This window comes from Pogona vitticeps, chromosome 1 (genome assembly GCF_051106095.1).
Source record: "Pogona vitticeps strain Pit_001003342236 chromosome 1, PviZW2.1, whole genome shotgun sequence".
NCBI classification, from domain to species: domain Eukaryota; kingdom Metazoa; phylum Chordata; class Lepidosauria; order Squamata; family Agamidae; genus Pogona; species Pogona vitticeps.
This window is the reverse complement of record NC_135783.1, coordinates 77,865,469-77,888,228: the sequence shown is the minus strand read 5'-3', so window position 1 is coordinate 77,888,228 and position 22,760 is coordinate 77,865,469. Positions and strand designations below refer to the sequence as shown.

The following is a 22,760-nucleotide window of genomic DNA, read 5'->3' as shown; positions in this document are numbered from 1 at the left end:
GTGACAGACACAGAAATCAGATATCAGAAGTTTGATAGAAGGGTATGAAGATGACTCTTCAAAATTTGCTAAATATGGTCAAAGAAGAATTTATCTCTGACACATGTTTGGCTAAATATCAGGAAAATGACTAAATATCAAGAAAAGACCTATAGAAAGAACCATGACAGATTGTCACAAATGTTACCATAAAATTAATAGACTAACTAACTAAGTACAGTAAGTGGTTTCAGTTAATTCCAAAGATGATGACGACGATAATTATGAAGGTATGTGGATTTTTTTCCATGAAACTGCATAGAAAATAATCTCTGCCCAAGACACTCAGATCTACATCTCCTTTCCATCTACAGCAAGAGATGCCGTTCTGTTCCTTCAGCGCTGCCTGGGGACCGTACTGCAATGGATGCAGGAGAACGGGCTGAGGCTGAACCAGGAGAAGACGGAGGTGCTAAGGGTGGGTGTCCCCACAGTGGGGGGTTTGGGAAACTCCCTGTCTTTGGGGGGGGTGACCCTCCCTGCCAAGGATGGGGTCCGCAGTTTGGGGATCCATCTGGACCCGGCGCTCACTATGGAATCCCAGGTGGTGTCCATGGTCCGAACCGCCTTCTACCATCTTAGGCGGATAGCCCAGCTGCGGCCCTATCTCGATGTGGGGGCCCTCACTACCTTGGTACATGCGCTTGTAATCTCAAGATTAGACCACTGTAACGCGCTCTACGTGGGGCTGCCTTTGAGGCTGCTGCGGAAACTTCAGGTGGTGCAGAATGCTGCGGCCAGACTTCTCAGTGGTGTGAAAAAATACCAACACATTTCACCCACTCTGGCCACATTGCATTGGCTGCCCATCTGATTCCGCATCGACTTCAAAGTGTTGATGCTCACGTAAAAAGCCCTAAATGGTTTAGGGCCTCGATACTTGGCGGAACGCCTACTTCCACCAAGATCTACCCGTGTCACTCGCGCGAGCCAGGAGGTGAGGCTGAGGAGCCTAATGCTGAGGGAGGCCCGGAAGGAAAAGACAAGAAATCGGGCCTTCTCGGCGGTGGCTCCTCGCCTCTGGAATAACCTACCCCCTGATATTTGCGCGGCTCCCTCGCTGGGTATTTTTAAAAAACAACTAAAAACAGTGATGTTTCGGCAGGCCTTCCCCTCAGCCAATTCCTGATTTCCCCCTCTCTCCTTTTCCTAGTGTCTGTCCCATCTTGTCCAAAGTTTTTCCCCTTATATAAAATTATTTTTAATTATATCGTTACATTTTGTTGTAAGCCGCCTAGAGTGGTCTTAATTGACTAGATAGGAGGGATATAAATAAAATTAAATTAAAAAATAAAACAAATACTTACGAATGCAGCATGTATATTCAAACCATGGTCATCATCATGCTTGGAAGGTTATTCCTGTTTTCATTCAAATACTGTGCAATCCTATACACACATTCCTGGGAGTAAGTACTACTGAACCCCTGGGACTTAATTTTGAATAAGCATGCATAAAATTGTGTTCTTGGTGATCTGATCTGATCTCAGAAGGAATTCTGCCCAATAAATAAAACAGGGCATGGTAAATATATGAAATTCAGGAGACAAAAATGAGTTAATCTACTGAATTATGTCAAAGATTCATACTGTATCTAATTTGGCAAACTACACAATCTATTGAGTAATTTTAAACCAAAAATGCTACACAGATGGATGCCAGTTCATCTGTGAGACTTTGTGAAACATACCTTGGTTAAAGCCTCTCTGCTTTAAAATTTTGATTGATTAATGAAATCAAAGCTTTCTATAGACATTTCACCATGAACACTAGAAGCAGTACTGTTACAAAAGAATGGAGCATATTGGTTGCCAGATTCTTATGAATGCTGTGATGGGCACTTCCATTTTGTCAGCTCAAGTTGAAAAAGGAATCCTATGTCTGGCTTCTGGGTACACTGAATTTCATGAGTTTTGTTATGGTTTCAATTTAATGCTACAAGTTTGCCTAGTATAACAAATACCAGTTGAAGTGGGGAGAGTAATTTATACCAGGAGAACAGCATAGGAAGAAACTGTTAACTTTCCATGGCATCTAGCTCTCCATCAATTTGGGTGCTCTGTCACAGCTTTTAAAAGACATTAAAGAAGACAGGTGATTGCTTATTATTTAGCAAATACTTCTCTATAGGTTTTGCTGCCAAGCTACCCTGTTTCTCCTAAAATAAGACCTAACCTGAAAATAAGTCCTAGTATGATTTTTCAGGATGCTCTAATATAAGCCCTACCCTAAAAAAAAGCCCCAGTTAAGTGAAACCCCACCCTCCACCACTGTGCAGCAACCGGAAGATGACATGACTGTATTTGAATAAATGTAGATGGCTGTACATGAAAAAACAAAACATCCCCTGAAAATAAGCCCTAATGCGTTTTTTGGAGCAAAAATTAATTTAAGACCTTGTCTTATTTTCAGGGAAACACAGTATATGTGCTAATGCCCATGACTGGGGAGCAAATAGATGCAGAACAATCTAATAGCCATCTTAGCATATTATGTGTGTCTCCTTATGAAAATTCTACCAATGACAAGTGGAAAATAAATGAAGAATAGAACTACAGTATACTGTAACTGCAGATTCGGGGAATAGATATTAGAGCACTTTCCATGCAATTTTAATGAAATTATTGATTTTATGTTTGCTATCTAGAGGCCATGATGCTTGCTACATTAGTAATACATAAGAGAGACATTACAGTGTCATATGGAAATATTAGTAAGACCTGAAAAGCAAACAAATAGGAACAAACAGATGTTACAGCAGATTAAAGTTGGGGTGAAGTAAGAGAAACATCTATTAAAACATGTCTAAGAAACCAGGATAAATACAAATTTTTACCTACTCCTAAAAGAATATCAGGATATACAAGCTAGTCTTGGCAAATGTAATGGGGAAAAGTATTCCCAAAATGTTGTACCGCTACTAAAAAGGCCTTGTTTTGAATCATCTCTAACCACAAGATGACACAAAGAAGAGCCTTGGAGGAGGTATCCATACCAGATTGTGGCTTATCAGTACACTTGCATAGCACCAAATACATAGGCATGAAGTGCCATACCTTGCAAGATACTATACATGGACTGTTTGTTACTTCTTTCCTGGAAGTGGCTTCAGTATAGTTTAGGACTTTCATCACATTTCAGTTTTGTTCTCACCATTAAATGCCTACTGGAACATGTTATAATTAGAACCCAATACAAAAATGCAGACATAAGCAATGTAAACATTTTCCCAACTTCCATTCAAAATGCACACGGCAGTTTTCCAAATGGTAGAATACTCCATTGTGCATTTGGTTGGCTAAAAGTGAGTTGCTGCCTTTAATAATGGACAAATCCACCTTGTCAACTTTCTTGACTGACAGACACTTTGGACATTTTATGCAAGATCTCTTATTAGGCCAGCTCAAAAAATATTATCCTAACATACGTTTTGCCTGTGGGTTGCTTCTGTCTTCTTGCTGCTCTATCACCTCTCACTTGATAAATTGGAAAAGACAGCTGGACCATTCTCTTGCACCCAAACAACAGCCGCCCTTAAAATGGAGAGGAAATACTGTATCTCCCTTCTCGCCATCACGGGAGGTGATGGATAGAGGAAAGGGCCCCCGCTCCCGCGCGCCCTTTCCAAATGGCTAGCTGCCTGCCCTACCCTGCAAGCCCCTTGCCAAAGGGCCGCCCGTAAGGCTGGTACAGTCCGTGGTTCACGAGAGAGCTGGCATCCCCCCTTCAAACCCATCTAGAAGCCATGGCCGAGCGAGGCGGCCGCTGCACAGGCGGTGTGAGGGGAAGAGAGAGACAGTGGGCGGGCCCTTCCTGTCAAAACTTTTTTTTTCCCCCTTGACATTCACCTCAGTCGGCGCTGAGCCCAGCTGCTGCTGCTGCCGCCGCCGCCAGCTCCTGCCCCGCATCTCCCGCGGAAGGCGCCAATTTGACTTCAGCGCCGAGGCGAGGCGGCCGCTCTCCTTCGTCGCCGCGGCCGCCGCCAGCCTCCGGCCGGGGATGGAGGGAGGGAAAGGGAGCCCCCCTCGAGCCGAAGCGGCTGCTCCTCTTCCGTCCCGTTGGTGGCTGGTCTCCACCGAGCCCGGCCCCAGAGGCCGCACCCAGAGTGACCTCTCTGCCTTCAGTTCCCTCCGAAACAGCCACCTGCTCCGAGCCCCTCTCTCCAGTTCAGGTAAGGGGCGGGGGGGCGGCGGCGGCGGCGGCGGCTCAGGGCGCCGCAGAGAGCCAACGCCTAGCCGCTGCCTGCCAACCGAGCCCCGGCTTTGTTTCCTCTCTTTCCCCACCACCACCACTACCCCGTCCCCGCAGCCCCAGGAATTCCGGCCGCAGCTGGGCAGGCAGACGTGCGGGGGCCGAAGTTGTCCCCACTAGCCTTTGGGGGAGCGCGGTCGCCCGAGCTTGTCCCTCATTCAAGTTCCAGGAAGCTTTAGCAGGGTCACCTTCATTGGCCGGGAGGGCTTCTCCTGGAAGCGGTGCTGACCTCCTGTGTATGGGTTGGCATTGTTCACAGCCACCGTGAAGTTTACGGTCTTCGGCGTGTAAAAGACACGAGTTACAATTTCAGCGCTTTACATCATTGACACCACACCCTCCCAGAAGCCAGTATTAGCAGAGACTTCATGTTGGAGCTGCAATAATTGGGGAGGGGGAGCTCGCCTGTTGAACTTCTGACTTCTGCACTGTCGTCCTCATGTTGAATAAAAAGTAGTAACCAGAGGAAGTTCAGTCTTCGGGCACACTTTCATGATCCCTCAACACAAATTTCTCTCTAAAGCAGGTCCTATTTGCTGAAAAGGAAAGGAGCTCTCTGGATTATTGCGGGTGTACTGAAATTCTGATCTGAATGTGAATGGCAATGTTGTGTGTGAAGCTATGGATTAGTAGTATTCCAGGCTAGGCATGAGAGAGCAATTGTGTCATCTTGTGTGTCCTGCCTTGGCATAAATAGTTCTTGGCAAAGTAATGAACTCATCAAGGCATCTTGCGCATGGCAGGCTCTTTAGATGATAAAACAGCCAAATATGCATAAAGCCTGCCCCCTTTTAGCAAAGTTCCTCAAAATGTAATCAGTTGCATGTTGCTCTTTTATTTGATGATATACATTGTGGAAGTATTGTCAGTCTCCTTTGAGGTATGTTATTTGGTACTTTGACATATTATGTGCATTGTGGAGAACAAAAATGTACACAGATTTTTCAAAATGTTGTTGTTTAGTCATTACGTCGTGTCTGACTCTTTGTGACCCCATGGACCAGAGGATGCCAGGCCCTCCCATCTTCCACTGCCTCACAGAGTTTGGTCAAATTCATATTGGTAGCTTCAATGACACTGTCCGTCCATCTCGCCCTCTGTTGTCCCCTTCTCCTCTTACCTTCACACTTTCCCAACATCAGGGTCTTTTCCAGGGAATCTTTTCTTCTCATGAGATGGCCAAAGTATTAGAGCCTCAGATTCGGGGTCTGTCCTTCCAGTGAGCACTCAGGGTTGATTTCCTTCAGAATCGATGGGTTTGTTCTCCTTGCAATCCAGGGGACTCTCAAGAGTCTCCTCCAGCACCACAATTCAAAAGCATCAATTCTTCAGTAGTCAGCCTTCTTTATGGTCCAGCCTTATGGTTCTTTTCAAAATACATTCACATAAAGGACTTTTAGTGGAAAAATAAACACTGGAGCTTATGCATAAATAGAACTTCCCTCAAATGAAATGTATTTGAAATTCTAGGAATGCTCCCTACTCTGTTGTAATATTCTGTATTTGAGAATAGTTGGATTGTGATAGCTGAGTTTTATGTGTAATCCTGCAGGCAGTAGCAAAAGAGAGCAGCAGTAGGCGGGCCTGCTGTTTGCCATTCATCATGAGACTTACCAGTATATACTTTTTATCATGTACCTGTATATGAAAGGGATAGGGTCTCTCTCTCTCTCTCTCTCTCTCTCTCTCTCTCTGTGTGTGTGTGTGTTGCTTTTGTTTTTAGTATGGTACAGTCTAACAGTTCAATGTGCATGTCCTAAAGCATACAAGCAGTACGGGCATACTCTAAGGAGATTCAGTTGTCTGTGCCTTTTAACAGCATTTGTCGATATGCATGTTTCCAACTGGAATTTCCTCCTCAGAATATCTACAAAATAATTGTTGAATTCTAGAACAATAATAACCAGCTTTTATTATTTATCTCAGAGAGTTAATATCCCTTTCTGAATGTTACCAGTGGAAATTCCTCCTTTGGCTTAATGTTCATAGGTAGCCCAAGCAGTTAGATGCCTGATATCAATAATTGTCCCTGGAAAAAAGTTTGCAAAAACATAAAGAGGGTGCGAAGATGAGGAGTGAATATTGTGATCTGGTGAAGGAATAATAGGTCTCTAAATACCATGTGGATAACAGAAGCAGCCAAAAAAAAGGAAGGAAGGAAGGAAGGAAGGAAGGAAGGAAAGTGTTGCTGCTTATATACCACCCCACAGCTCTTAAAGCACTCTCTGGGCAGTTTACAGTTTAATAATGCAGACTACACATTGATCTCATGCATATAATTCAATTCACCGACCTCAGAAGGATGGAAGGCTGAGTGAACTTTAAGCCAGCTACCTGGGATTGAACCTGGGTTGTAAGCAGAGTTTTGGCTGCAGTAGTACAGTTTAACCACTACACCACAAGGCTCCTCACAAAGGTGAATCAGAGGGCACCCCTCTGCAGGAAGACACACCTGAGAGGGAATAAACATTTAAAAAATTACTCCATCTCTTAGAAGAGAGCATGAGCTTTGAAATAGGTAAAAAGTGTCATTTTTAAAAAATCATAGACAATTTCTTTTCAAAAATAATAACGGGCAATGCTATCTCCAGGTCTTTGAATAACATTTCAAGAGGTACTCTAAATGAACTTCCTTAAAACATGAGATGTAAAATCCATTTCTTAGAGCAGAGAAGGGACTGGAAGGTATAACCAGTCCTGTAAAGAGAGATATCCTGGCTAATGAATCTTGAAGACAGTAAGAAGGGGCTAGACATGAATCTTATTGTGCATTCACTCTTGAAGCTGGAGTATCTATCAGCTTGAAGCCTCAGGTCTGTATGGCTGATCAGCTATCCTGGTACTAAGTTCCCATTCCCAGCCCTGTAATTAAATTCAAGAAACATTATTTTGGCATCTGCCAACCCGTTGTTCTGTTTTTCATCTTGAAAACCAGGGCAATGTCAGCAACCAATGCTTCCTATACTCATTTGTCCAGACATAGCAGTGCATAACATGTTTTGCCACACCAAACAATCTGCATATATTATGAAACAAACTGATTTTAGTTGCTTTCTGTCCTAGCAGAAGCCTAACCATGCCAGCTCCTCGCACTTGATTGTTGGTTTGCTTTTGTTGTCTCTTCTAGCAAGAAGTTCTACCTTGTGATAGAATGTGTTAATTTCAGCTCTGTTTCATGTAAAAGAAGAAAAAAAAATTCTGTGTTTGTTTTCACCCAAAGTGTGCATCATTTTCTGAGTTCCGGTCTTATCTTCAGCCACACAGCTTAGAAAGAGTTGGCTGGCTGAATGCTGCCCCTCCCCAAATATATACACATTTGTGCCAGAGGTGTTAATCTCTTAGTTGTGGGAAGAATCACCTGTTACATAGCAAAAAATTCAATAAAAATTCAGAAATGGAGGTCATGTAAATATAAATAGTAGACACAGGAGCAACTCTCAAAAGAGCCCTGGGAGAAGATGGCTAATCTACTTTGTGTCATCTTCTCAATCAAATACTCCTATATCTCAGAATTTCCTGTTTACCCTGTAGAGAAAACATAGTGACACTCCCATGCTGTGGCCAGTGCTTACTGTCTGACTTTTGGCCCAGTCTCCCACATTAACATGATTACTTCTATTTTAAAAGTTATTGTTCTGAAAGGATATTTCAGTCATGTTTCTCCCATAAGATTAGATTTTGAAAAGAACTGCATTCTGAGAATTTTTTTCACCTTGAGAAAGAACAGGCTGTATTGGGTTATTGCAGTGTCTAAAAGCTTTTACAGTACTGAGTAGCGGAGATAGAGTGAGTTGCTTCTCCAAAGCTTGTCCATTTATATCTTGACTAAATAGCATTGCTTGGAAGACATGCACTGTTTCAAGGCACAGAAAACTTCTATATAGGGAATACACTTTGGACTTGAGAAGTATCAGGACCTGAATGGATTTGCGTATTGTTTATAATGTAACAAGAATTGTAGAGAGTCTTGTGTTTCAGTTGGCCTTCAGGGAGCTCTAAGATCGTCAACATTTGGATGAATGTAAAAAGGCTGTCTGAGAACTCAAATGAACCCCGAGCCATTTCACACTGTGAGCCCTCTCACTGACTTTGGAAGAGGGGTAAAATATTTTATTGTGTAAAATGCATGACAGTAATGCCCTGTGGCTGAGATAAGGACCAGACCAAATGGTCCTGCTTGGCCCCTCTTGTAGAGCCTGAATGTAAAGTATAATTCCAGTGAAGATCTACGATGCTAATTTTTACTGAGCATTAGGCAGATATTCCAGGCCAGTTGGTACATCTTTATGTATTCTAATCTTACAAGGGTGTTAGCCGCAAAGCTTTATTTACAAATGCTCTAAGGAAAGGGTGAGGGAAAGTTGGCAGGCTCTGGCAACTACACTATTTCTAAACAACGCTTTTAGTATGCATCAGTTTATTCACAAACTGCTGCTTGTATATGTACGTATGTCCATATGTTGTTGTCTTCCCTTTGTAACCTTCATGTGATTTTTCATCCCCTTTTTTTTCTTGCCACATGGAAATTTATGAAAGTTTTATGGAAAAGCGGTATAGTGGCCTAAATCCTATTCATCTAGGGTTGCCAGACGTCCAGAAAAGGGAGGACATGTCCTGCTTTTTAAGCGAAAATCCTGCATCCGGCAGGCAAAGCTAAAAAGCTTTAAAATGTCCGGCATTTCTACCTGAAAATGTAAATCACCTCTCCCTCCCTCCTTGGTTGTAAGGCATTTGTAAATCCTCCTGGCAGCGGCTTGTAAATCCTCCGTTCTGATGGTTCTGATCGGAGATAAGCCAGTTTAATTGGTCCCCGGCTGTGCAACAGAGCCGGGGCAATCAGTGACTGCTTCCGGGAGAGGTGACTGAGAGCACGAGGGAAACTTCAATCAAGGAGGGAAGAAAGGTGCGAGAGAGCTTGACAGAGGCTTGTTTAAAAGTAAGATTGGGGAAAATTTAGGGAGGGAGGGAGGATGTATGTGAGTGAGAAAGGGACTTAGTTTTATAAAATCATGAAAAAAAGGTTGTGACTGCAAGGGAGAGACGGCTCAAAGGTGCGAGGGAGGGATGGGTAGAAATGGATATGAGAGGAAATGGACATAGTGAACTGAAGCAACTGATTGTTTGAACATTGAGGAAGGGTTTGTGTGTCAGATGGAGGGAGAGGGAGAGGGAGAGACATATACACACACACACAGAGACTTGACTTTTTCATAAAACCATGGAAAAAGGAACATTGCAAAATTTAATCTCCATTGCATTTAGCTCTGCTGAGAACAGCAAGTATTTCAAGGTAGTAGTTGTACAATTAGCTGTTTAAATAATATTCTTTGGTATTTTGAAAAAAGCCTCCATTGAATTTATTTTTATTTTTTAACATGACTGTTTCTTGGACAGTTCACTAAGAGACGTTTATTGGCAGGAATTGTAATAAAATTGTATTGATTGCGGGTTTAATGTGGATTCAAATGAAACATTCAATATGTCCTCCTTTGTCCTCCTTTTTGTCTTTCTATGTCCTCCTTTGTCCTCCTTTTTGTCTTTCTATGTCCTCCTTTTAGTTCCAATGTATCTGGCAACCCTATATTCCTCTAAGTTTACATGGTGGGAATCAATGATGTCATCAGCTCACACTGCTAAAATTCATATTAAATAAATGTTTCCTAGCTTCCTGTCTTGCCCTCCATTTTAGGTTTTGAAGCTCCCTAGGGATATCTTTTGCTCTGGAAAGGCTTTTGGGAGCTTCAGAATGGAGTGGGGAGCCTTAGGACCACCAGCAGTTATTTGGTAGCAATTTTTGGCAATTAAAAGTTCCTCCCTATCCTGAGACTTTGAAAGGCTTTCCCAGGGCAAAAAGAAGTCCCAGGAAGCCTCTGAACCTAAAGAGGTGGAATCAGAATATTTAATTAATTTAAAATAATTTTTAGCATTTTGAGCTGATAATGTCATCAGCTTCCACTATGTAAAGTTACACCAATATATATAAGTGGCATACTGCTGAATTTTGGGGGATCTGTTCAGTACCAGGGATCCAAAATGGTGAAGGAAGCCATGGATTATGGGCAGGCTCCTTTTTTGTCTCCTTCTGTATGGGGCAAAAGAAGAAAGCTGATTTAAATATATATATATATATTTAAATCAGCTTTCTTCTTTTGCCCCATACAGAAGGAGACAAAAGAAGATTTTTTTTCTTGCTTTCTGCTGTTGTTCACAGCTGCCCTGAGTAGACTTTTGTCTAGAAGGGCGGAATATAAATCCAATAAGGAAGGAAGGAAGGAAGGAAGGAAGGAAGGAAGGAAGGTAGGTAGGTAGGTAGGTAGGTAGGTAGGTAGGTCTAGCACTGGGTGGCAAGAGGGAAAAACAGGCTAATGATTTGTGTTTCTGAATGGAAGAGGGGGTAGATTTAGATCACCTAATTTTTTTCTCTCATTCTTTTTGCAAAAGTTGCGGATTTACTACACATCACATCATCCCACACCAGCAAATACATCTCCAATCTGCTGAAAATGGCTCTGGAGGCAACAAGCTATTATATTTGCTTCAGGCCAAGGAGATGAATGGCTTGGCCACACTCTGGGTTGGGCGTTCAGAGCTAGGAGAACCATGTGCCTGGGTCCCATTTCTTCCTTCAGTATATGGTCAGTCGGGTTTTCCAAAGGGGGTGTTGCATCCACTCAGTGTCCCTTGTTTGTTCTACCCAAACTTTCAGGTCCACCCTCTGGATGTGTTTACTCTTTTTACCAGTAAATCTAGTCCACACTATACCAAATATATATATCTCAGGTGCGTGCTTCCAATACAACAGGTTTATTGATTGCTTAGTTAGTAAATCACAGATGTGAATCATAGATGTTCATTTATTACTCTTTAAGATCTCTCTTAAAAAGTTTGACTACACGTTTGCTTGCATATACTTATTAACAATAACCACTTCAACAATACTCTTTGACTATCTATTCACTATTCCTTCTAACTCTTTCCTATTCTCTTTAACACCCCTGTTAAAGCTCTGTCTTAACTCTCTCAATTTGATATTTTCCCTTTTCCAATTCAATCTCCTCACTCTCTCTTTCTCTCTAGCTGTCTGTCACTCTAACTCCGCCCTTCCCATCCTCTCATAAGCTATAGGGGGCTCTTGAATTTCATGAGTGGAGTGGATGGTGGCGCCAAGCACAGTTAAATTTCTGCTGATGAATGTGGATGAGGTTTGGGGACAGCCATGCATTTAAGCTGATCTGAAAGGAGGACCAGCATGCAATCTGATTCTATGCATATATGATGGAGAGCTGGGTCAAATTCATGTTGGTAGCTTTGATGACACTGTCCAACTATCTAGTCCTCTGTCATCCCCTTCTCCTCTTGCCTTCACACTTTCCCCAAATCAGTGTCTTTTCCAGGGAGTCTTCTCTTCTCATGAGATGGCCAAAGTATTGGAGCCTCAGCTTCAGGATCTGTCCTTCCAGTGAGCACTCAGGGTTTATTTCCGTCAGAATGGATAAGGTTATTCTCTTTGCAGTCAAGAGTCTCCTCCAGCATAATTCAAAAGCATCAATTCTTCAGCATTCAGCTTTCTTTATGGTCGTCTTGCTTAATTACACTGGTGTTAACACATAAGAAGCAACTTTTAGAGACAAGTTGCCTTAAATTAAGAAATGACCATAGACATTGTCTGTTGCATACTGAGTTGTTGTCTCAGCGTACAACAGATAATGCTTATGTTGATTTTGTTACACCATTTATATAGCTGTTGTTATGTGCTGTCAATTTGGAGCTCACTTAACAGCGACCCTAATAAGACTTTCAAGTTAAGTGAGATATTTAAAGAGAGATTTTACCAGTTGCACTACCCCAGTCAGTTTCCATGGCTAAGTGGGGATTTGAACCCTATTTGAAGTTCTGGTCCATCACACACAATAGGATTCGACCATTTTCTTATAGTTCTAATATATTCCATATATATTTTCAAATAATAAAAAGACATGTGATGTTTACAAATGAAATGTTTTCCTGTTCAGCACTTAAAAATCAATTTTGGATGTAACCCAGAATGGAAAAAGAAAGAAAAACCTGGTCATTGTGGCCTAGATACTTTTGTGGTTTATCATTTGATATTTTGATACCGGAATTGACTGCTAGCTGGGTGAACTATTCCGTTTTTTTTTTTCCTGCTGTTTATGTCTTAGCTCCACAAAGTCATAATTGCCATTTCTCACATCCTGCTGAAATAAAGTGGTTTCTAAAGACATCACACACTTAAATGATGAGCTTTCTTCAGAGTAAGTTATATAAATGCAATTTAATCTTATTTCTAGCCATTATTGCTATTACATAAAAATCTCTGGCCAAATATCTGGGTTAGTGATCTGTAATTCTAGATAATTATGTTTTATAATTGGAAAAATGAACAGAATATAATATTTTGGGTATTGTAAATATTATTGTTATTGTTGTTTGTTTGTTTGTTTAACTTATATGCCGCCCACACTACCCAAAGGTCTCTGGGCGGCTTACAACATTTAAAATACAATAAAAAAATTTAAAATGCAATTAAAATATACATATACATATATACATACAATATATGAAATATACAATATACAATATATGAAAATAAAAGTGCCATTATTTTATATAGTTATTTATTTGATCTGTTTTAGATTGATTTACATCTCCTTGTGCCTTTAGAAAAACTTGCTATCACTTATCATAGTCTGTGGAACTGCTACGATATCATGGCATGCTTATTGGCATTCTGAGCTTTTGCTTCTATGATGAAAATGAAGGTCTCAGGCTAAATGGAAAAGGAAAAGACAGTGTTTCGCATAGGTGAATAGGAAAAGGGGTGGGAGTCTGGTCCATGAGAACCTGCTGATACAACTGATACATGCTGGATGCTGCATTGAGAGAAGTAGTGGAATGACCTATACCAGAGCCTTGGACCAGTTTACCTTCAACATATACTTCTGCAGACCGATATTTGCCCCTCAGTAGGAATAGACACTTTGACCAAACTCTGGGAGGCAGTGGAAGACAGGAGGGCCTGGCGTGCTGTGGTCCTTCGGGTCACGAAGAGTCGGACACAACTTAATGACAAACAACAACAAAAGGAATAGACACAAGTTGTTGTGGGATGTTGTTTTCTGAATGCAGTCAGTTATAACATTTTCCTTAACTGCCTGGCAGGAGAACATGCCTTAAGATATTTTGGTCACCTACAGAACCTATATCTTTGCTCAGAGGTCTGCTATTTCTACTTGCTGGCAGTAGCAATGTTTACAGTAGATATATCATACAATGTCAAATCCATTGACATTCCATTGCTAGCATATTTCATTTATCTTTGCCACTTCTCAACAATTGTCAAGAAACAGAATCTCACTACCTTGAAATTTGAATTTGGTCCTTTGATTAGTTATATGAAATCCTTAAAAACATTCCCAGTTATAATTTTTAAAGGATTTTAGGATGAAAGCTAGTGTGTTTTTTAAATAAATCCGTTTGAATTTTGGTTGAACTCCTCTAGCTGCACAGCAGAAGTGCAGAGTAGACCACCTCTTTTGCATCTCATCAACTAGTGTTTACAGTCTCAATAACTCATCTGAGATATTCATAAGAGAAAGAATAAAAAGGGTTCTGTTTACTCACAATTCTGAATAGATCAGTGTTACGGTAGCTTGGAAGCCACCTGTCCGTCATTGCTGTAGAGGCATGTCATCTGCCAATAGCGTGACAGAAGGTGGGACATAAGGGGTGGAGCCAGTGTATATAAGGGGAGTGAATGGGTGTGAGTGCTTTAGATAGGGACCAGATAGGGACTGGTTAGGGACCGGTTAGGGTGTTAGGGTTTGTTCCTATTGTGAAGAACTGTGCTATATAGTGAGGGTCTGTGAGAGAGTGTGTGAGTGAGTGATACTTTATTACATTGATTGCCTTATTATTTGAGTTATTAAAGTGATTTACCATTCCTTTGTTGTAACCAATAAACACAAGTTTTTAGTTTCAAAATCATTTATTAGTCTGAAGAGTCATTTGAGGGAATGGTTGGTGGCAGCGTGAATAGAGTGAGTGTGTGAGAGTGATGTGGCACCTCCTTTGTGACGTGTGAGGAGGCTGTCACAATCAGAAATAGCACTCTATATAGAAATAACTGCTTACTGGAACAGGGCTCAACAGACTCACAGCCTAGTTCCAGCAGACTCCTGTAGACTACATCCTAACTGACTGCTAACTTCAGACTGACTGCCATCAGACTGAAAAGAAAAGGAGAAAGAGTCTTAACTAGAGAGGTGTAGTTCTCTTCAAAATCAGAGGCAGAGAAGGGACAATTGGTTACTGCCCACCCAGAAAGGATCCTCCCAGCCAAACCCACCAGAGGCAGCTTACAAGGCTGAAATAACTCCAACATTCTCTACCTGGGAAACCCTAAAAAGGGTTGCTATGTCAGAATTGACTTGATGGCACATTATCATTATTAATATATCAAATACAGTGTAAAATACTCTCCCTATATTGTGTAAATCGGTACTTTGTAACTCTAGGAACTCCTGGAATCCATTGTACATCTCTTCTGAAACAGCTTTGACTTTAGGTCCCTTGTGAATGACATAGTACTCCTTGGAATAATAGGTGCTTAAAATAGGCTTCTTTTCATGACTTTGACTGTTCTTTCTCCAGCACCATTAATTGGTGAGTTTATAATCCATCACCTCTGCTCTTAGCCCTCCTATCAAGAGCAGGGAGGTCTGAAGGAGGTTCTGTTCCTCTTTATATATGTAGAAGCCTTCATGGAGACATGAGAAGGCATTGTTGCCAGTTTGAAGAAGTATTTCATTCTCATTCAAAGGGAATAGAAGCCCTCTTCAGACCTTCTGCCTCAGCCTAGGAAGGTTGAAGACTTGGCAGGTTCGGCTATTGTGATGGAGCTTGTGTTTAGTAGGTCTTGTGTTGTAGGCTTAGTAGATTAAATTGTTGCCTGCGGAAATAATGCATATCCTGGAGTAGTACACTTCTGTGGAGCAACCAGGTAGCAAGGTACCTTTATTGTTGAAAAGCAACAAGTGTAGGTATGTTTTTCAAACATTAGTATTTACTAGAATTTCAAACTCAATTGATTTGGAAACTCACATATTGTTTGTCAATGATGGCTAGCCTCCAGGCATCTTGTGGATCTTCTGCAGGTGTTAACAAAGTTCCTTTGTTGGTCATGCATTCAAAGTGGAACCGCATTACTTGAGCAAACCTTTTTTATATTCAGATAACTTATGAATAATTAATCTATTATTATACCATGGCACTCTTCTTCATGCAAAATGTCTCATCATAACACATATTTCAATCTTTCCCTGGGTAGATACATCCACAGAGGCATGAATGCATACACACTTTTTGAAACAGTAGTTACTTACTCCAAACTGGTAGAATATAGCCTGCATATTGAAGATGCCCCCCCCCCCGTGTCTCAGAAGGCTGCTGTACAGAGTTGGCACACTAGATGGGGTATTTGCTTTGCTGATCAGCAAATCAAATTGTACCAAATCATTAACTATTTCCTTACATCTCAAGGTGATTTCTGAGAACTTCCTCTCACTATCAGTGTGTGGGTACCAAAAGCAATTGCTCTCCTTCCCCTCTTCTAAGGAACATTACAGAATGGATTTCACTCTAGTTATTCTCAGTAATCCCTAATCCTACGCTATACAACCTCCTATTCCATGGCAGTTCTGGGCTTCAGCTTCATACCTCAAGATTCAGAACCATGCAAGATTTTAGTACTGGGATAAATTTAGCAATACATAATACAGTACTTCTAGACATTTTAGTAACATTGTCATCGTTTTACAAAGTGCAAAAGAAGGAAAGAAACATTACAACAAAAGGCTAACCATTAAAGAAAGGCAATACAAGTTTATTCTAATTTTAAAAATTGCTCACAAAACCAACACACAAAAACACACTGAATATTCCTTGCAAAAGTTTTTTAAAAACTGAAAATGGGCTTATTACAAATGATTGACTTCTTACTAAGAGTGAGGTGTGCAGCTGTTCTTCCTGTTCCCACAATGGCCAACTCTCTTGCTTACTTGACCAACACTTCTACTAATCGCTCTTATCTTCACCTTGGTAATGCCTATATTCAGGCTTAAGTTCCCAAGTATTTTTGTGTGTCCCTTTAACGTTGTAGATACCGATTTCTCTTAAAATTTCTTTCAAATAGCTCACTGGTTGCTTAGTTATGTCCACTAAGTCTTTAATGTTGTAATACTGGTGTTTTTCAAAAGCTGAAAAAAGCATGTCTAACACTTGTTGCTTTTCAGCCCGAGCTCGTTTTCCATCTTCTTTTTTCTTCTTTTCATTCTCAGTATTATACTGATGGTTAGCCACCGGTTTGTAGTTCGTGGTCACAGCTTTATCTAGCTGCATTGTCCAGCTTACAGGTTTAGGAGATTCTTCTATCTGCAACCTTTTTAACTTCATATAGTTTTCACTGGCTGCAGGCCTGCACTCTGCACGTTGGACCACTATTCCTTCCAATGACAGTTTTTCGCTATTGTTACTCTCAGATTTTTCATCAGTCTGGCATTCTAAGGGGCTCTCTGTAAACACAGTTAATGTCTGTCCTCCCACACTTTGTAACAGAAAAGGATGTTCTCTGGGTGCGCTGATGGAAGTTGGCTTCCCACCTATATCATCAATATTTGCAAGATCTTCATTCAAAGTGAATGATACCTCAGTTCTTCCTTGATTTTTGGCAGTTCTTAGCTTCCCTACTTCACCTCTTCCTGAAGCTTTATTCCATTGCTGAGACAAGTATTTTGGAACTTTGACGAGCCACATGCCCGTGTTCTGCTTGGCCCCGGTCAGGTCCAGCTCCCCTTTCTCGCTCATGGCCCAGCTTCTAACTCTTGACAAACGCCGAGGCAATGGCCTACATCTCAAGGTGACTTGGAACTTTTAACAATTAGAGCTGCAATCTTGTGTCCTATTATGAGTATTACCCATAGAACTTAATGGTAGAGTTATTTGGTTGTCCCCTTAGTTACTTTAAGTTGATAAAAGTAATTTGATTTGACTTTGAGTTTTATTATCTTAGATCTGGGATTTCTTGCTTCCCAGTTTTAGAGGGCAATAAAATAGGCATATAACTCTCTATTTGGTTTGCTTTTGGTGCAGTTTTGTTTACCCTGTTTTCTGGTAACCACATGTCTTTTCAATAGGAGCAATCTATCCCACTCCTTTTAAAAACTGCTGTACTCATTTCTGAGACAGCATTAGGGCTGCAGTTTATTTGGTGTTATTGGGAGTGCTCATGATTATTCCATTCTGTACCCTTGTGGTTGGTTAATTTGCATCGAAATAGAGCTGTGTTCAGTGTTATCTGAGGTGACAACCCTGTGATGTATTCAGTGAGTTCTGACATTAAAAGGGAGTAGGGAGAGACCCCCCCTTCTCTATTTTCATCTTTTTAAAAACATTTCCTTAAGTGACGCAGCACAATTCTAATACATTAGAAGTGTCTAATATGTATTCTGTGCTAGGTTGATCCATTGCTGTAGTACCATATCACTTACTTTGTTTAATACCAAAAAAAGAGAAGTTTCCACCACTTGCAGAATGACACCCATGAAAAAAGGCAGGGAAGAGGAGTCATCAATAACCAAATTGTTTAGATATATATGTAGATATAGATGTAGAGCCAAAGTGCAATCCACTTGATCGGGGCTGGACTTGATGATGCATATAGTCCATCCCAACTTTGCAGTTCTAAGATGATTGTGATTATGATGATGAAGACATTCGAGTGATCCAAAGAGTTGTGTGGTACTCCTAATGGGAGAAGAAACATTTACCGTGTGAATGGAAGTATTGCTCAAGTGCAAGACAAAATAGATTGCACCAAAGATAAGAACTTTTTTTTAAAGTGTAAACCAGAATGCTCCAACTTCCCCTGATTGGTTGTCCCCTTAGTCAATTTAAGTTGATATAAGTAATTTGATTTGACTTTGAGTTTTATTATCTTAGACTGATATTGTTAAGGCTCCAGTGTTCGGAGCTTCACACTCCTATGGAAAACCTCAACAGATTATATCATGGGGAATTTTAAACTAATGTCTAAAACAAAAACTAGAACAGGAAGGTTGTAGCACTTTTAAAGCAGTCCACTGTGATGCAGTTGAGTAACTGGAATGTAATCCACAAAAACCTATGCTGAAACAAATCTATTAACCTTAAAGGAGTCACAAAGCTCTTCCTTTTTTCTTATGCTTAAATATAGCAGATTCTTTGATAACTGATGTGTGTGTCCAATCTTATGAAGACTTACAAAATCCATTCAACATGCCAGTGTAAATTCCTGCCCACAGAACTCAAATTGGACTTATCTTGTTAAAGAAAAGTAACGGGTTGTCCAACATTTGTTGGTTTGAAAATAAAAATGCCATCTAGATCCAGAGAGTACTATGGCCTCTTTCCCAATAAATTACAGTTTGTTTTATCTATTACATTACTCATAGCTAGGCATTTTGGACCTGTCAGTTCCTCTGAGATCTGGCTTTGTGTCCCATCTTCCACTGAGGAGCCCGTGACAGAAAAGCTGTAGGCAGAAAGGCAAATGAGGTAGGAGCAGGAAGGTAGGTTGACAAGTTGAAGGAGAGAGCGGAGGTATACCTGTAAAAACACTGATTCATGGTATGGTTTGTGGTACAGCTGATTTAAAGTATGGAGAATCATGCATTGGAATAAGCGAGACTAGACTCTTATCTGAGCTAGATTATTCATTGTGGATTTTAGATAGCCATTGAATAGACACACAAGTATCACAAACACTTTTTTTGCCCAGGCAAAAATCAATTCTTTTAAAGGAGGAGGAAACTAGTAGGCTGCCGTGGCAGAACTATCCTATAAGTCATGACATATCACAGTCAAAGGAATTTTCTGAGCTTCTGATTGCTACTTTATTGGGTCAGTTTTTCATAAAGAAAGCAATTTTAATCCTATGTAGATATGGGCATGAACCTTGTCATCCTACCCCCTTGCCAGATTGGTCAGCAGCACAGAGAGGTGGGGAAGTTCAGGCAGGCTACTTCTGTGATTTGTGTGGTGTGCAGGATGATGGCCATGCATGCCATGCTGCAAGTGGTAAGTGGATGCCCAGTTTGGGGGCTTCCAATCAGACTGGCCACCTGTGGTGGTGAGCTTCATATTTGTCTCTCACAGGAGATAAATATGAATCTCCCATCTCTAATGTAAAGCTATCTGTGAAGCGCATGTGATTTCAGTTAGCAGACATGCCTTTTGTCGACTCCAGTTCATTTGCTGATTGTATTTTTCTTTGGACAAACAGACCTGCTATGATTATATGTGCTCTAGTTACATTTAGTGAGACGGTTCTGCATGCTTTATGTGGGTCTACCTTTAATGGTGGTTTGGAAGATTGAGTGGGAATCAAATAAGGCTACAGAGGTCCTGTTTGTGGGCCTGCTATTGAGCTTTTGTTGGCTGACAGGCACAGAAGAGGTGGCTTCTTTTATGTTGACCTCATCTTGACATAGCTCTCCCCATGACTGGTTTTTTAAAAGAACATAAAGACCTGGTTGGTCCAGACTGCTTTTAGGTGGTGAATACCCATCTTTATTTGATAAACTGGAGCTTTTAGAGATCTGTTTGTTTGTTTATATGATATTTTATGCTATTTCAATTCCTTAAGTTACTATCTATATATAAAAATTTATCTTGAAAACCTTGAAAGGCAATATAAAATACCTTATATAAATACTGTAAATTGCTTGACAAACCATACTTTGAGGTATTTTATTTCCCGGACTAGTGCTATCCTTGATTCTGCTTTGGTCAGAACTGCATAAAAATCTAAATGGAATCTAAGCTGTAGAATTCAACTTCCCATGAACATTTATTTAAAAATATATACAGTGACCTGAGTTTCTACTCATTTCAGTTACGGAGATATTCTTAAAATTGTGTGGGTGGTTCTTGATGAAATGTCAGAAGCCAGTGCAGTTACTCAGTAAGATTACCAGGTGTTAGGGGACAGAGATATGTTGTCCAGAATAGATTCTGCAACAGCTTCAAAGTAGCTACTTAAAATAACAATTTATAATAAATCAAGTATTTATTATAATTAACATATAACTATATTAACACTACCAGTCTTTTTAGTCATTACTTGCATATGTTTGGTAGCAGCTTGTAGCATTCCAGTGTTTTTGGCGAGAGTAACTGAAAAAACTAAAAGCAAGTATTTTAGGAACTTTTCTAAAAATCTTACAGGTATCCATTGGCACCTGAAATAGGCGGAAGTTCACAAAGGTATGTGTCAAAACACATTAAAGGTTCCTGGATGAAACAGTGGACATAGGGTGATCCTACCAACCTACATAGGCATCCTTCAGTCTCGAGAGACTATGGTAACATGCTCTGAATTGCGGAGTGTCCTCTCCAGAGCATGAAGCCTGGGCAAAGTAATATGGAGGATAGGCTGTTACCCAAGCAGCAGATCCCCCCTCTCCACGTTGCTGAAATGGTCCAATGGAAAGGCAAGAGCCAATACAGCTGGTTCCAGCAACGTCGCAGGAGTTGGCAGAACAACACGAACTGCCTTCGGGACTCCATCTCCGGATTAGTTCTTACAATTTAGACAGGATGCCAATAATTTTGGCCAGTGCATTTCTGGGTCTCTGTGTGGGACTGTATCAGGGGGCTGAAATCCAAGCCTTATGAGGAAAGGCTGAAAGAACTAAGCATGTTTAGCCTTGAGAAAAGAAGACTGAGGAGTGAAGTGATAGCAGATTCCAAATATTTGAAAGGCTATCACAGAGAGGAGGGGCAAGATCTGTTGTCGATCATCTCAGAGTGCAAGACACGCAACAGTGGGCTCAAGTTAAAGGAATCCAGGTTTTCATTGAATATCTGGGAAAACTTCCTAACTGTTCAAACACTACAACAGTGGAACCAGTCGCCTCAGGAGTTGGTGAGTGCTCCAACACTAGAGGCATTCAAGAAAAACTTAGATACAGTAATCACCTGTCAGATGTGCTTTGATTGTATTCCTGCATTGAGCAGGGGGTTGAACTTCATGGTATTGCTGATGTTGTTTAGTCGTTAAGTCGTGTCCGACTTTTTGTGACCCCATGGACCAGAGCACACCAGGCCCTCCTGTCTTCCACTGCCTCGCTGAGTTGGGTCAAATTCATGTAGGTAGCTTTGATGACACTGTCCATCCATATCGTCCTCTGTCATCCCCTTCTCCTCTTGCCCTCACACTTTCCCAACATCAAGGTCTTTTCCAAGGAGTCTTCTCTTCTCATGAGATGGCCAAAGTATTGGAGCCTCAGCTTCAAGATCTGTCCTTTCAATAAGCACTCAGGGTTGATCTCCTTCAAAATGGATAGGTTTGTGCTCTTTGCAGTCCAGGGGACTCTCAAGAGTCTCCTCCAGCACCACAATTCAAAAGCATCAATTCTTCGGCAGTCAGCCTTCTTTATGGTCCAGGTCTCAGTCCCATACATCACTACTGGAAAAATCATAGCTTTGACTATGCAGACCTTTGTCAGCAAGGTGATGTCTCTGCTTTTTAAGATGTTGTCTAGGTTTGTCATCGCTTTCCTCCCAAGAAGCAGGCGTCTTTTAATTTCATGGCTGCAGTCACCATCTACAGTGATCATGGAGCCCAAGAAAGTCAAATCTGTCACTGCCTCCATATCTTCCCCTTCTGTTTGCCAGGAGGTGATGGGACCCGTGGCCATGATCTTCATTTTTTTATGTTGAGCTTCAGACCATTTTTGCACTCTCCTCTTTCAACCTCATTAAGAGGTTCTTTAATTCCTCCTCACTTTCTGCCATCAGAGTGGTATCATCTGCATATCTGAGGTTGTGGATATTTCTTCTGGCAATCTTAATTCTAGTTTGGGATTCCTCCAGTCCTGTCTTTTGCATGATGTATTCTGCATATAAGTTAAATAAGCAGGGAGAAAATAAAGAGCCTTGTCGTACTCCTTTCCCAATTTTGAACCAATCAGGTGTTCCATATCCAGTTCTGACTGTTGCTTCCTGTCCCACATATAGATTTCTCAGGAGATAGATAAGGTGCTAAGGCACTCCCATTTCTTTAAGAACTTGCCATAGTTTGTTGTGGTCCACACAGTCAAAGTCTTCTGCGTAGTCAATGAAGCAGAAGTAGATGTTTTTCTGGAACTCTCTGGCTTTCTCTATAATCCAGCACATGTTCGCAATTTGGTCTCTAGTTCCTCTGCCCCTTCGAAATCCAGCTTGTACTTCTGGGAGTTCTCAGTCCACATACTGCTGAAGCCTACCTTGGAGGATTTTGAGCATAACCTTGCTCAAAATCCTTGTAGGCCCCTTCCAACTTTACTTTTCTATGATTCTATGAAAGAGCTGTATGAAGCCCACATTTGAGGTGCCTAATTTGAACTGAAAAAATGTATAACAAAATTGACTGA

The 22,760-nt window shown here is 41.0% G+C and overlaps 1 protein-coding gene, 1 long non-coding RNA gene and 1 pseudogene across 9 annotated transcripts in view; 2 read left to right on the top strand and 1 right to left on the bottom strand.

Annotated features, from left to right (window-relative positions):
* Positions 1 to 3,918: 3,918 nt before the first annotated feature.
* PHACTR2 (phosphatase and actin regulator 2) overlaps positions 3,919 to 22,760 on the top strand; it is a 134,928-nt gene continuing 116,086 nt past the window's right edge. For all 7 annotated transcript variants that reach the window (XM_078383285.1, XM_078383282.1, XM_072995837.2 and 4 more), the window contains exon 1: positions 3,919 to 4,210. In XM_078383285.1, the coding sequence (XP_078239411.1) occupies positions 4,039 to 4,210 (172 nt within the window). In that variant the 5' untranslated portion in view covers positions 3,919 to 4,038. The remainder of the gene's footprint in view (positions 4,211 to 22,760) is intronic.
* Positions 9,884 to 12,735, top strand: LOC144585946 (uncharacterized). The gene is made up of 2 exons (XR_013540585.1): positions 9,884 to 10,587; positions 10,620 to 12,735. It is a non-coding gene; the product is annotated as an uncharacterized LOC144585946 (long non-coding RNA).
* LOC110089513 (general transcription factor IIF subunit 2 pseudogene) lies at positions 16,172 to 21,424 on the bottom strand (annotated as a pseudogene). Its single transcript, XR_013540584.1, has one exon. The product of XR_013540584.1 is annotated as a general transcription factor IIF subunit 2 pseudogene (transcript).